This window comes from Sinocyclocheilus grahami, unplaced genomic scaffold (assembly GCF_001515645.1).
Source record: "Sinocyclocheilus grahami isolate Dianchi unplaced genomic scaffold, SAMN03320097.WGS_v1.1 scaffold191.1, whole genome shotgun sequence".
NCBI classification, from domain to species: domain Eukaryota; kingdom Metazoa; phylum Chordata; class Actinopteri; order Cypriniformes; family Cyprinidae; genus Sinocyclocheilus; species Sinocyclocheilus grahami.
In genome coordinates this window covers 1,332,248-1,346,830 of record NW_015505370.1, presented here as the reverse complement: position 1 = coordinate 1,346,830, position 14,583 = coordinate 1,332,248, and the positions used below count along the sequence as shown (strand labels likewise).

At 36.7% G+C, this 14,583-nt stretch overlaps 3 protein-coding genes across 7 annotated transcripts in view; 1 reads left to right on the top strand and 2 right to left on the bottom strand.

Annotated features, from left to right (window-relative positions):
* LOC107594797 (protein O-mannosyl-transferase 2-like) overlaps nucleotides 1-7,565 on the bottom strand; it is a 12,380-nt gene extending 4,815 nt beyond the window's left edge. The window contains exons 1-17 of one of the 4 annotated variants that reach the window (XM_016284973.1): nucleotides 7,433-7,565; nucleotides 7,059-7,340; nucleotides 6,898-6,982; nucleotides 6,667-6,771; nucleotides 6,251-6,359; nucleotides 6,048-6,156; nucleotides 5,800-5,959; nucleotides 4,942-5,048; nucleotides 4,754-4,836; nucleotides 4,250-4,359; nucleotides 2,404-2,470; nucleotides 2,265-2,325; nucleotides 2,098-2,176; nucleotides 1,626-1,777; nucleotides 1,230-1,321; nucleotides 1,064-1,140; nucleotides 879-950 (exon numbers count right to left, since the gene is read on the bottom strand). In XM_016284973.1, coding sequence (XP_016140459.1) covers nucleotides 879-950; nucleotides 1,064-1,140; nucleotides 1,230-1,321; nucleotides 1,626-1,777; nucleotides 2,098-2,176; nucleotides 2,265-2,325; nucleotides 2,404-2,470; nucleotides 4,250-4,359; nucleotides 4,754-4,836; nucleotides 4,942-5,048; nucleotides 5,800-5,959; nucleotides 6,048-6,156; nucleotides 6,251-6,359; nucleotides 6,667-6,771; nucleotides 6,898-6,982; nucleotides 7,059-7,340; nucleotides 7,433-7,536 — 1,854 coding nt within the window. In that variant the 5' untranslated portion in view covers nucleotides 7,537-7,565. Of the gene's footprint in view, nucleotides 1-878; nucleotides 951-1,063; nucleotides 1,141-1,229; nucleotides 1,322-1,625; nucleotides 1,778-2,097; nucleotides 2,177-2,264; nucleotides 2,326-2,403; nucleotides 2,471-4,249; nucleotides 4,360-4,753; nucleotides 4,837-4,941; nucleotides 5,049-5,799; nucleotides 5,960-6,047; nucleotides 6,157-6,250; nucleotides 6,360-6,666; nucleotides 6,772-6,897; nucleotides 6,983-7,058; nucleotides 7,341-7,420 lie in introns of all 4 variants that reach the window. The other 3 variants (XM_016284974.1, XM_016284975.1, XM_016284976.1) reach the window with 3 other exon arrangements.
* Nucleotides 7,566-8,220: 655 nt separating this feature from the next.
* On the bottom strand, nucleotides 8,221-9,383 carry LOC107594854 (probable D-tyrosyl-tRNA(Tyr) deacylase 2). The gene is made up of 4 exons (XM_016285062.1): nucleotides 9,255-9,383; nucleotides 9,094-9,163; nucleotides 8,733-8,804; nucleotides 8,221-8,592 (listed from the first exon to the last, which is right to left on the bottom strand). The coding sequence occupies exons 1-4, from the start codon at nucleotides 9,366-9,368 to the stop codon at nucleotides 8,342-8,344; spliced, it is 507 nt and encodes a 168-aa protein (XP_016140548.1). The 5' UTR covers nucleotides 9,369-9,383; the 3' UTR covers nucleotides 8,221-8,341.
* Nucleotides 9,384-9,545: 162 nt separating this feature from the next.
* On the top strand, nucleotides 9,546-10,720 carry LOC107594853 (iron-sulfur protein NUBPL-like). 2 transcript variants are annotated; one of them, XR_001610201.1, is made up of 6 exons: nucleotides 9,546-9,573; nucleotides 9,829-9,893; nucleotides 10,039-10,186; nucleotides 10,317-10,351; nucleotides 10,468-10,558; nucleotides 10,670-10,720. XR_001610201.1 is itself a non-coding variant. In XM_016285061.1 (5 exons), the coding sequence occupies exons 1-5, from the start codon at nucleotides 9,759-9,761 to the stop codon at nucleotides 10,711-10,713; spliced, it is 453 nt and encodes a 150-aa protein (XP_016140547.1). In that variant the 5' UTR covers nucleotides 9,742-9,758; the 3' UTR covers nucleotides 10,714-10,720. The 2 variants fall into 2 exon arrangements, 1 of the variants encoding a protein (XP_016140547.1); XM_016285061.1 differs by lacking the exon at nucleotides 9,546-9,573 and having other exon boundaries at nucleotides 9,742-9,893.
* The last annotated feature ends 3,863 nt before the right edge of the window (nucleotides 10,721-14,583 follow it).

The window sequence follows — 14,583 nt, the reverse complement described above, 5'->3', positions numbered from 1 at the left end:
AAAAGTTGCGATTTTCTAGGCCGATATGGCGAGGAACTATACTCTCATTCCGGCGTAATAATCAAGGAACTTTGCTGCCGTACCATGGGTGCAGCAGGCGCAATGATATTACGCAATGCCTGAAAATAGTCCCCAGCACGCTCCCTGTGCAAGCAGATGGTCACGTTGGTTATGTTGACGGAAGTTAGCCTATTTTCAGGTGCTGCGTAATATCATTGCGCCTGCTGCACCCATGGTACGGCAGCAAAGTTCCTTGATTATTACGCCGGAATGAGAGTATAGTTCCTCGCCATATCGGCCTAGAAAATCGCAACTTTTAATTTTTCTTAGTACACGATGTAACTACAGAAGTCAAGTTTTAAATAGGAAAAATATAGAAACTCTTTGGTCATTTTTGAGCGAGATGCTAACGGTCTAATCAGATTCAATGATCTATGCTAAGCTACAGCTAAAAATGCTACCGCCAGTCTCGGAGATCGGCTGAATGGATTCGAAAACGGTAAAACTCAACTGTTTAACTCTAGGGGAGTTGGAAAATGCGCCTATTTTAAAAAATAGTGGAGTGTTCCTTTAACTAAACTTTTAACAAAACTAATAAAATAAATTAATAAAAAACATTTTCATTAGAAAGTTTTCAATAGAAATAAAAACTCAAATAAAATAAATTAGAAATGTTGTCTTGGCCATTAACTAAAAATTACTAATTACTAAAAATAAAACAAAAATAAAAAAAATTAGATATGATTTAAAAAATGACAAAAGCAAAAATATAAAAGTTAAAGCTTATTCAAAATATTAATAATTATTATAACATTATATAATTAATACTAAAATAAAACTCTTTCAAAATAGTGTCTAACACTTCTTACACAACATACCTGATAGTTGATGGGCCAGTGCCAGGGCTTAGAGTTCATCTCGTTGTCTTTGGGCTTCAAACCACTGTTTCCCTAAACAAAAATACAAGTTTTACTAAACTTAAACCCATATACTTAAAATCATGAACCATTCTGATGCAAAAACAACATTTTAAGGGGTAGATTTTCCTTTAGAAGAATCTTACCCTGATCATCACGATATGAGACTCCCAGAGGATCTCCAGGAAAGTTGGTTTGAGCACTGAAAGACTGATGTTGGGCACTGCAGACATAAAAAGATGAGGTAAAACCCATCCAATGGCACATTTCTGCCAATTATCATATTTTTAAAAAGCAGCTATATGAACACACGTTTAGGATTGATGAGATCCTCAATGTTCCACTGAGTGCTGGGGGTCTCTTTGACATATGGGCTACATGTGACCTCCACTTGTTCCCATCCCCTGTAGAAGAGTAATATGCAGTTAAAATGGTTTTCTGTGGTATGTCATGCGCTACAGACCAGGGGCCGGTTGCATAAACTGCTTAGACTCTTAAAAGTTTTGCCATCTAATTTGTTTTCTTCTAGATTGGTCATAACTGTTTAAAGTCAATAACAAAAAGGTAGACTGGCCCAATTTTAATCAGAAAAGTGAGACTGATTGTCTCTTGGCTAACTGCTAGTTGGTCAAACTAGTTCTTAAGACACAGTCTATGTTTATGCAACTGGCCACAGATCTAAGGTTTTTGCTGAATGAACGCTCTCACCACTTGGGAAGGGTCTTTCCAGAGGAGCAGAGCACACAGCCTGTAGAGCAATGGAGAAAACGCACTTTACTGCGCAGCACCTTCACCGGATCTCCTTTCTTCCCTCCACACACCTCCACCTGCCACAAGTCATTCATGTCTCCGCTTCCATTCTGAAATGAAAAGCCATTATTGTTTGGAATTTGTGATGCTACTGTATTTGTACTTACATAAAATGCTCAACATTCATTTGGAGGTTTAAAGTTGTGCTGAAATTTGCTGTTATCTAGAAGCACAAGATCATCCTTTTGCTGGTGATGATACAATCAGAAAATAAAAACTAAATCAAAACAAAGCCGAATCTATTAATCTGATAGAACACAAACCCACCTAATCAACGTAATAGTGGAACATAGTTTCTATAATAATGCCAAAACATAATAATACATGAATGGTAACATTTAATGAAAAAAAAGAAAGAAATAGTACTCACAATGCCATAACCTGTGACCTGCAGGTGTTTTTTGGTCAGTGGAGCTTCATGGAAATGACTATGAAGATTCCTTGTAGTTCTGATGAAGAAGATCAGGAGTGCACTGTTTTAAACTAACATTCTTTTCGATCATTATCATGTTACTTTTACAAAGACCTGATACGTACTCTTTGTGTTCCAGTCTAATGATGTCACCATGTCGGATCAGTTCTGGTGGCCCAGTGAGATCTTAGTAGAGTACAGAAGTTATTGATTCATGTGCAGTGTCTCTCTAGAAATATAATACAAACCTGTTCAAGAACTCACCGTCAGAGTTGTCAGGTCTCTTGACCAACCACAGGTTGTTGTAATCTTTGTGCAAATAGCCTGTAACCTACATGAGGTAAGTTGAAAAATAGATTTAGACAGGAATATGATTTATCATTCTGTTAGAAACGGATCACCTAACAGAATAAATAATAAATTCAGGCCATATATCAAATATACACATTTAGATACACTAGTTTGGTGTTGGTAAGATTATTTGAATGCTGTGAAAGAAGTCTGTTATAATCACCAAGGCTGCATTTATTTAATCTTGTGAGATATTATTACAATTTAAAAACGGTTTTATTATATTTTAAAATCTAATTTATTCCTGTAATGGGAAAGTTGAATTTTCAGGATCATTACTCCAGTCTTCAGTGTCACATGATACTTCAGAAATCATTCTAATATGCTGATTTGCTGCTCAAGAAACGTTTCTTATTATTATCTTCAGCAATGTTGATAACAGTGTGCTGCTTAATATTTTCTTTCTTACTCCGAACTTTTTAACGGTAGCATAATTAGATATTTTGAACCAAAATAAGGATCACAGATCAGTTTTTCATCTTGAAATCTTCCAGATAATGTTACAGCAGTACTGTTGTCTAACTGTCTGTTAGGAGTAAATGAGGGTGAGCTGACCTGCTGCTGGTGAGCTCCAACCCCTTCTGGGTAAAGGTGCCAGTGAGAGTGCAGATACCCTCCTGCTATTCGCAGATTCTTCACGGTTATGACAGAGCCATATGCCAGATCTGTGTGAGGGAGGAGTACAAGCCAGGATAATATTGTCATTAAATGGAATCTTTTCACAATTCAGTAAGGTTTTTTTAAGTAATAAAAGAAACATAAGCAGTAAAAATGCCAAATATTGAGCTCAAGTTGTTCTTACACTCCGGCATGGAGGCGTTGTGCAGATTGTTTCCAATCAAGCGAGACTGGAAAGAAGAGCTGAAGAAACCATCCCCAGGACCGCTGTGTGTTGAAAAGAACAAAGCTTTAGCGTTTTATTTGACTGTATTAATGACCAATGAACTGCTTTAATAATAAAATAGAAAATTAATATTGGTTCAAACATACCTTCGGTTTAAGACAACGAAGTGGACGGCAAATATTGTAGTGTACAGGAACAATGGGAGCATTATCAACCCGAAAACCCGAGCTAATAAGTGCTTCCCAAAATCCACCTAGTGAAAAAACAAGAAAATATTATCATCCCCAACATGTACTAACGTTCAAAAGTTTGAAATCAGTAAGATTTTTTCTCAGCAAGGATGCATTAAATTGATCAAGTGACAGTAAAGACTTTTACAATGTTACAAAAGATTTCGATTTCAAATTAATGCTGTTCTTAAAAAATTCTATTTCTCAGGCCATATATCAAATATACACATTTAGATACACTAGTTTGGTGTTGGTAAGATTATATGAATGCTGTGAAAGAAGTCTGTTATGATCACCAAGGCTGCATTTATTTAATCTTGTGAGATATTATTACAATTTAAAAGAATGGTTTTATTATATTTTAAAATCGAATTTATTCCTGTAATGGCAAAGTTGAATTTTCAGCATCATTACTCCAGTCTTCAGTGTCACATGATACTTCAGAAATCATTCTAATATGCTGATTTGCTGCTCAAGAAACGTTTCTTATTATTATCTTCAGCAATGTTGATAACAGTGTGCTGCTTAATATTTTCTTACTCCGAACTTTTAACGGTAGCATAATTAGAGATTTTGAACCAAAATAATGATCACAGATCAGTTTTTCATCTTGAAATCTTCCAGATAATGTTACAGCAGTACTGTTGTCTAACTGTCTGTTAGGAGTAAATGAGGGTGAGCTGACCTGCTGCTGGTGAGCTCCAACCCCTTCTGGGTAAAGGTGCCAGTGAGAGTGCAGATACCCTCCTGCTATTCGCAGATTCTTCACGGTTATGACAGAGCCATATGCCAGATCTGTGTGAGGGAGGAGTACAAGCCAGGATAATATTGTCATTAAATGGAATCTTTTCACAATTCAGTAAGGTTTTTTTTAAGTAATAAAAGAAACATAAGCCGTAAAAATGCCAAATATTGAGCTCAAGTTGTTCTTACACTCCGGCATGGAGGCGTTGTGCAGATTGTTTCCAATCAAGCGAGACTGGAAAGAAGAGCTGAAGAAACCATCCCCAGGACCGCTGTGTGTTGAAAAGAACAAAGCTTTAGCGTTTTATTTTACTGTATTAATGACCAATGAACTGCTTTAATAATAAAATAGAAAATTAATATTGGTTCAAACATACCTTCGGTTAAGTAATAAAAGAAACATAAGCAGTAAAAATGCCAAATATTGAGCTCAAGTTGTTCTTACACTCCGGCATGGAGGCGTTGTGCAGATTGTTTCCAATCAAGCGAGACTGGAAAGAAGAGCTGAAGAAACCATCCCCAGGACCGCTGTGTGTTGAAAAGAACAAAGCTTTAGCGTTTTATTTGACTGTATTAATGACCAATGAACTGCTTTAATAATAAAATAGAAAATTAATATTGGTTCAAACATACCTTCGGTTTAAGACAACGAAGTGGACGGCAAATATTGTAGTGTACAGGAACAATGGGAGCATTATCAACCCGAAAACCCGAGCTAATAAGTGCTTCCCAAAATCCACCTAGTGAAAAAACAAGAAAATATTATCATCCCCAACATGTACTAACGTTCAAAAGTTTGAAATCAGTAAGATTTTTTCTCAGCAAGGATGCATTAAATTGATCAAGTGACAGTAAAGACTTTTACAATGTTACAAAAGATTTCGATTTCAAATTAATGCTGTTCTTAAAAAATTCTATTTCCACAAAAATAATACGCAGCACAACGGTTTCCAATATTAATAATAATAAATCACTAACGTTCAAAAGTTTGAAATCAGTAAGATTTTTTCTCAGCAAGGATGCATTAAATTGATCAAGTGACAGTAAAGACTTTTACAATGTTACAAAAGATTTTGATTTCAAATTAATGCTGTTCTTAAAAAATTCTATTTCCACAAAAATAATACGCAGCACAACGGTTTCCAATATTAATAATAATAAATGTTTCTTGAGCAGCAAATCAACATATTAGAATGATTTCTGAAGGATCATGTGACACTGAAGGGTAGAGTAATGACTGCTGTGCTTTGACATCACAGAAATAAATTACATATAAATATTTTCTAATATATTCACGTAGTAAATGGCTATTTTAAATTGTAATATTTCACAGTATTACTGTTTGTACAGTATTGTTGATCAAATAAATGCAGCCTTGTTGAACAAAAGAGACTTCTTTCAAAAACATTAAAAACCTTCCTGATCCCAAACTTTTAAATGGTGTGTATATTTGAGACTATATTCAATCGCGTAACTGGTACTCATTCATACCAGAGACAAGCTGAGGTCCCCAAGCAGCCTCCACAGATCAAATGCTGTGTTAATTCCCACCAAGAGGATGACAAACAGCCCCACAAACTTTACCCCCAGAGACCCTGAGAGGCAGAACCCCGTCAGAAGCAGCCAGAACCACCAGGAGAAGCTGAAAGGCCTAGAGACAAGAAAGAAAATGTGCATTATATTAGGTACACAAACTCAAACCGTAAAGCTACATAGAGAGATGCTTCAGATTCCTCTACCTGAGTCTCTGTGTGTTGAATCGGACCATGCAGAGAACAGAGCCCACGATGAAAAACATTAGAATGGGATCCAGGAGAATGTACTGAGACAGGGTGATACAGCCCGTGTCTGTTGTAAAACAGATCAGTCGATTTAGATCATCGTAGTAATGCCCTCACTGTATACAGGCCAGCTCTGTGTTGATGATCACTACCACACTCACCAAAGATAAGCAGAGAGGCTGCGATGAGCGCTGCTGGTGTAGAGTGTGACAGCTCCAGGACAATAAGGAAGGCAAAAGGAGGAAGACAGGAACCAAGAGCTGCACAGAACTAAACACAAAGGAATTCATCACAGGGATTAAAGAATGATAGATCAGCAATGCAAAGAAAAAATAAAAATAAAAGAAAAGAAACATCATGCCCATTCGTAATCAGAATAACTTTTGAACTTACAAAAAAAATCAATATTTGCATTTTTGAACTCTACTAAGCTACAATTTTGCATGGTGAAATTAAAAAGCATTTGCATTAGCAAAAATGATCTTTTAAACTACATAAACTAAAAAAAAAACTATATAATGATAACTTAAACGTTAACACCATCTTAAAGATATGCATGAAATGAAGTGGGATTTACTGCTCTCATCCCCCAATAGTTGTGGTGCTCGTATTTGTCCCCTGGTTTTATGAAGGGAAAGGTGCCATCATAGCCTGTCAGGTATCCAGCGAGGCCGATCAGCATCTGAGCAATGAGTGTAGAAACATCCTTTAGAGTCACACACGACAAACTACACAAAAATTGACAGAAGAATAATAAATTCAGATTTTATTGCAGCAAGCGTGGGTCTACATGCACTGTAACCCATACCTTTCCAAGAGGTGGATGGACATCAAAGAAGAAGGTGCGGTTAATGTAATAGCTTCCCATTTTCCCGAAATGAGTCTCATCCCAACTGCAAATGGACTATGTTTATTGATCGTGCATTGATAGTAGGGTTATAATCACAACTGTACACAACTAACACTTACCATACATGTGGAGGCTCAGTGATTTTGTAAAAGCGTGTACATACAGAGAGCACAAGCACCAGCACCAGAGTATAAACTGACACATGATCATCTTTGGAGGGAGAATCGAGGTGTCCTCCTCGCTTGGGGATCCTTTTATTTGCCCCATTAGAAGTCTCATTAGAAGGCTGGGAAAGGCACTCAGACCCCTCGTTTGCCTTACATGTTTTTCGGTGTCTTACAGCTGATGTGTCTTGTCTTTGAGTGCAATGCTCCTTCTGTCTGCCGTCCATTAGCAGCTTTCTTGATGAAGACAATGAGTCATTATCAAAGTTGCGAATCCACTATAAAGACAGTTTAACTAATAAATCATTAATCCTCACAGGATTTAAGACCTTGCAGTCTGGTCGTGTTGACATGTCGCAGTATGAGAAATGATCTTGCTCATCATTGCAAGGATCCTAATGCTTTCCAGCTCATGCTTGTTGTGCATTTCCATAAACTGTTCTGGATTGTTGGTTTGGGAGATATTGGAAATGTCTGCACTTTACTGTCACCCGCTGGACAGGAGAGGGACATGCGGCCAAAGTGAATCCAATGCGTGGCATTCACTGATTAAGTGTGAATGAGCAAAATGACACGTCGAGAATGATTTGTGAGGCTCTAATAAAAACCGGCGTTTTTCTATTTTCAGTTTAATATGGAATTCAATTAACTATGCAAATGAAATAAGTAGCAGGTCTATTTTTAAAGCACAATCTTTTTAGGGTTATGGTCATTCGTGTGTGTGTGAAATATGGGCGTTATCCTCTGCGAACAAGAAAACAAAAAAATGTAAAACTATAATTTGCTGTATACTACTAATAATAATACAATTTGTGTCTTTTTCTGCAGTACAAAGAAATGTATCCAATTTATGCAACATTATTTTCCCTTTACTGTAATGACTTTTTATATGTAGGTAGATTGGGTAAATCTGGATTACCTTGTGATTGATATTTCAACTGGAACTGGAGATGTCCAACTATATTTGAATAGCAGCCAAATAAACATATCACGGCTGATTTATGGACTATTTGATCAGATAAGTACAATGATAGATAGATATGCTTAACATACCTAAAAAACACAAAAGAATCACAACACAAGATAACACAAAAACAGACACCAGGTGTAAGCCTAACATTTTAATTAGGAGTGGAGCTATGAACGTGTATTAACAGTTCTGGATGATCTGTATACGTTCATGTCCTTCATACACCCATACATTACTGATCTACAAACAAATGAAAATGGCACAGTTCTTAAAACTCCATTAGATGAGTATAAGGTCCATTTGTATCCAGCTTCAAGACTTGTCTGTTTCCATACGTTCCATGTTTGACCTCTGTAACAGTGTCACTGTTCTTGCAGGTTGAGAGTTCACTTTGACAATGAGACACAAAGCTGTTGTAGAGCTTCAAGCCTTCATCTTTCCCAATGTTGCCATGGTATTGCATCCCTTTTCCTTTTGGTTTTCCTCCAAGCGTCGCTTGCGGTACTATGAGAACACTGCCTGGTAGCTGAAGCACCGAGGTGTTACAAAGCTGTTGTAGAGCTTCAAGCCTTCATCTTTCCCAATGTTGCCATGGTATTGCATCCCTTTTCCTTTTGGTTTTCCTCCAAGCGTAGCTTGCGGTACTATGAGAACACTGCCTGGTAGCTGAAGCACCGAGGTGTACTTTCCAGATTCTGTTTCACAAAGCTTCATGTTCAGCAGTGTGTTCACTGAGTAGGAAAAACAGGTGTCAATTAAATATAGCCTAGTTCAGTCCTAGAGAGCCGCAGTCCTGCAGAGTTCAGCTCCAACCCTGAAAACAAAACTCACCTGCATATAGCTTTAGTAATCCTGAAGACATTGATTAGCTTGCTCAGGTGTGTTTGATTAGGGTTGGAGCTGAACTCTGCGGCTCTCTAGGACCGACCTTGCCTACCCCTGGCCTAGTTTATATTCTATTTCAGAATTAATGCATCTATATGTTTTTATTGCAAATGTGAGACAGGAGCAATTGCATACCCATGTTGGGGATTATATCTTCAGTCGCACCTTTGAAAAAGCAGATGTAGATAACCATTCCCCTATTAATCTGAATAACCCGAATTACATTAGACAGGCCATTAGTTGGACAAAAACTAGAATTGTGGTTAAGGTTAATTATTTACATATTTTTCCGATACCTCAACCCATTCAGCCTCACTCCCAGCTTCTGGAGGTTGGACCTGCAGTCGTGCATGCAGACCCTGCTGGAGAATCACTCGCGCTTTCATGCAGTTCTCTGTTCTCTCGGACATTGCTACGAAATAAGCCGCAAACGGCCGAGTTCAATGTCAGTGATCAGTTTAATTCCGAAGCATTACAAATAACAGAAGTTTATTTTGAATGAACCTCACGAGTTCATTGGTTATGGAAATGAACTGTGGAACTACAGGGGGTTCCGCTTCCGGTTCCGCGTGAGAAGCCAAACAACCTACGCCATCAACAGTCGACGGTGCGACGGTACTTCACAACAGCTCATGCCATCTATATATATATATATATATATATAAAACATGCTGTATTTGTGATATTAAATGATTTATTAAAAAATGCAAACCAGTACTAAACGAGTGTCACAGCGGTGTCTCATGTCTTTGTTTTGCTCGTGACGCAGTCTGAGATCTCGACTCTGGAAGCTTTATAAGATGATTAAATTACTCGACAGCTACAAACGGCTTTTGCAAATATATACATTGTCCTCAAATATTATTATAGGCACACCACGTTTGCCTAGCAGATTTGGACCTTCACATCAAAATCGACATGAAATCCGCTTCAAGGTAAGTAAACCTAATTAATTAATTAAATGTACGTTAGTGATTACAGGTTTCCTAATTATTAATTCTGTATAGATGCATAAACCTAACTACATTACAGTCTAGACTGTGTTACTGACACATATATGTCCCACTCTTTTCTGTTTAGACTTCAGGTGCTGGTGAACGAGCTCTGCAGGAGAGACAGAGGCAGCACATGGCACGAGGTTTGCCCAAACAGAAGCCCATAGCTGGAGTCAAAGAGGTCATTGTTGTTGCATCGGGGAAAGGAGGGGTGGGAAAGTCCACAACAGCAGGTCTGTTGTCTTTTGCATTCATTGACCTTTGTTTGTTTCATGCCACAATCAGCTCCAATCTGTTTGTTTTACTCTTTAATCAACTGCCAGTCTTTCTCTGAAACCCTTAATTAGTTTAATGTCTTCACAGTGAATCTTGCTCTTGGACTTATGGCTAATGATCAGGTAACATTCAGATAACCCCTGTCTTAGCCATCGTATTGAAAGCACAAAAGGATTGCACTTTTTATTAGATGATTTGCCTTTAGTAATATCTTTTTTCGTACCGCTGTTGCATGTAGAGTAAATCGGTGGGTCTTCTAGATGCTGATGTCTATGGCCCCTCCATTCCAAAGTTAATGAACCTAAAAGGAAACCCTGAATTAACAGACAGTGAGTGTTGTGGCCGCATTTGCTTTGTAAACAAAATATATCATGTTTAATAAGAAAACTTGTTTGCCATTCATATATGATACTTTTTTTCTCTCTTTTCTTCATTTTCAGAGAACTTAATGAGACCACTTGTGAATTTTGGAATTCCTTGGTAAGTGCATGACTGAAAAATAGTTATAGTGCAAGAGTGTTATTTTATGTAGACTACTGTTCAAAAGTGATCAAAAGTGTGGGGTTGGTAAGATTTTAAATGTGTATTTAAATAAGTATTTTCTGCTCACCAAAGCTGCATTCATTTGATTAAAAAATTATAATTAATTCCTGAGATGTCAAAACTGAATTTTCAGCACCATTACTCCAGTCTTCAGAGTCACATGATCCTTCAGAAATCATTCTAATATGCCTTGTTTACCCATTTAAGTTGGTATCACATACCTATTAGAATACTATAATTTATGTTCTTTATTTATGTACTGACATATTGCTCATATTATTTACAGAGATTAAAATAACAAATATTAATAAATCAGTTTGATTTTAAACAGTTTGGCAAAAAGTAAGCTTTCATTACATAGCTAATTAAGGTGTGAAATAATGAAAATAAGAACTCACTGCAATTATGATCATATTAAAAGTGCCCTAATGTTTAGTACTAATTCTATTTTAAATGCTCCTTGAGACTTTCTATTTTATGTTGAAATGTGGTTATTTCTAAACAGTCACGCAAATATGAATCACTTTGAATGTACTGTAGTCATAAAATGTTAAACTAATCAACTGGCAGACTTCAATCAGACAGCGTATACAAGTAACGAAAGTTTATAGAACTGATCTGAAATAATTTTCTAATATGTTTATGCAAATGTCTCTGTTTTGCAGGCTGAGGCTTACAGAAGAGTTGCAGCAGCAGTAGTACGGCGACTAGCGGAGCATCCAAGATAAAATGACGTCCACACTTAAAGGGGTCATAATGATGCGATTTCAAGTTTTCCTTTCTCTTTGGAGTGTTACAAGCTGATTGTGCATCGATAAGATCCCTGAAGTTGTAAAGACTAAAGTCTCAAGCCCAAAGAGATATTCTTTATCAAAGTTAAGACTCTGCCACGCCCCCCTAAAATGGCTCGTTCTAACACGCCCCCACATATCTACCTCACTATGTGGAAATATTTGCATAATGTGGCCCAAATGTGCATGCAAAGAAAGAAGGCGTGGTTTTTTGTTTACCCATTTAAATTGGTATCACATACCTATTAGAATACTATAATTTATGTTCTTTATTTATGTACTGACATATTGCTCCTATTATTTACAGAGATTAAAATAACAAATATTAATAAATCAGTTTGATTTTAAACAGTTTGGCAAAAAGTAAGCTTTCATTACATAGCTAATTAAGGTGTGAAATAATGAAAATAAGAACTCACTGCAATTATGATCATATTAAAAGTGCCCTAATGTAACGTCTGAAAAGATCTCAGACCTATTCCCACCGGAATAGACTGACAAGATGTTTACCCAAAAGGAATTGTGGCTTCAATCAATGTCATTGATTTCACTTCAGCAAAGTATCATTCCACAGACTCTTTCTTGCAACATAAAGATGGTCATTACAGGTCTTAACCACTTAATGGCACTGCAAATGTTTTCATACATCTTATTGTGCTTTGTTTGATTTATAGTGATAGCTAAATGAGGTCTTTCACTTAAACTGTGACAAATCTTCCTCTTTTGACAGTAACATGATTGGACTCTTTTGTTACTTAACTTGCATTTAATAAAGATAAATGGTCCTGGTCCAATAGGAAAAGTGCAATGACGTTTTCATGGGATGAGAACAACAGGGTCACTTCCCGCCTATTTTCACAGCTCCCTTGACTCAGCTGAAATAGCTGTATTCAGTCCACCGCTGTGTAACTGTGGCCAGACAGACCAGTCTGTGATTCATCACTGCAATGAAGCTATTTTGCTTTCTTTTAGTCTCAGTTGCTTAACTGTTCCCAGAAGACCGACCCCGGGGTTTCAGCTGTACAATGACCTCAGATGAATTTGGACAGTTTCACATTTGGTGTTATTTTCTCTTTGTTTTCACGATAAAGAAAATGTTATCCCGATGACATGCCTTGACTGTTGTCATTGAGCGCAGTGCTGTGACTCACACTCCCATGAGTGTGCCGTTGAGGTGTAAACAGCAAATAAACATCTATTCATATAGAGATATAAAATTCACCAAAATTCTGCCTGGGATTATTGTCCGAGAAAGGGAGTTTCACAACGAATAGGAGAAGACCATTCATAAATCTGATTCTAGATCAGACAACTTCCACTCATGAAATCTTATCTGTTTGTGAGAGACTGCATAACATGGGCATATTCAGATTACTTAACAAGCAACATGATTGAGTATGTTTCAGGTAATTGCCAGCTGGCAAGAAACAGTTTTCTAAAACAGTGTTTTTGTGGTGTTCTCCGTGGCATTATAAATGCAGACTTTGCCGCATGTGGTAAATGTGGCTTATAGCTTCTACTTCCTAAGGCTATGGAGAAAAAAATCAATAATTAAATGGGGTAGCTGTGCAGAGGACAGAGGGCAGACTTATTTCTGTGTCATCTTTGATTTATGAGCAGATACTGTTAATAAGATAAGCTGAGGTGCAAACAAAAGACATTTAAGGAAAATCATTGTCTAAAATGAATATTGGTCAGGAATGGTCTCTTCAGTGTAAATCATTCTAGTTACATTATTTCACATAAAACCGCACAATTTTCAATCAGATCCTGATTAAATGATCATCTATTATTTTTGCAAATGACAACTATTTAACTATATGTGGTGATCTCTGCATGCTTAGTTCATGATGAAGTCTTCATGGCTTAAGGATCGGCTTTATGCCTGTAAATTGGCTGAATTGGTGATCTGCACATGTATAATAGAAGACATATATGTATAATTGATTACAATTATGTAAGGTACATGCCTTTTGAGGCCGAGGTTTTTCTGTTGCCATGTAAAATAAATGTTCATTAATGCTACATATTGAGACCTGATTCTGAGAAACATCAGAACACTTTCAGAAAAAAATCTTAATACTATAAATAAAATAAATTGTACATTTAGGGGCACAACAGCTTGTCACTGTGGCAGTACCTTAACTTTGTACCTTATTTACCCTTAAAAGGTTCATAATATACCTTAAGAGTACATATTACCAGAATTATTATAGTTAATTAAAATTGAAACTAAAATTAAAACCATAAAAAAAAGCATTTTCAGTACTTGAAATAAAATAAACTTGACTGAAATAAAAAATAACTGAAATTTAAAATAAAAAATAAAAAAGGTTTTATTACAGCTTGTTGGCCAAGGCAACAGTTCTCATTTTAATTTATTTGAACTTGATGTACTAAAACAATAAACGAAAAAAATAAATAAATAAATAAAATAAAATATATATATATATAATTATTTGTGAAATTTACCAACAATTTCTGAGTGAAAACTGTTTTAAAGTAAATCCTATACCATTTTTTCAGTGTCCTCCAACTAATATGCACCTTTTATGAACCCTAAAGGTTCATTTTTTACACATTTCCCCCCTGTAATATATAGCTTGCAATGTTGTTAATATGTTTATCTTTCCTATTTTATTTATTCAATAAATTGGGACCCCCCCCCCATGTAAGCATGTACTTGAATTCAGAGATCTGTTAGTCTTACCCATTCAGCACTTATTTAATCTTAAAAGCTAGCTAAGAACAGCATTTTTAAGCTCCAGGCTTTAAGATCAGAGAGATAATCTGACAATATTACGAATGTGGCTGCATTTATTTGCATGATATCTCTCTCCTGAAGCCTCGTCTGCAGTGACCCGGAAACCCAGGCCTTCCCACAATCCCAAGCGTGGATCCATAGCCATGGCAATGTAGCCGTGCTGCTGCTCAGGGTACATAGCAGCAGCAGCTGGTTCCAATTGCACTGCAGCGCATGGGAACAGGAGGGGGGCTCCTGCTAAATATGAGGTGCTTTA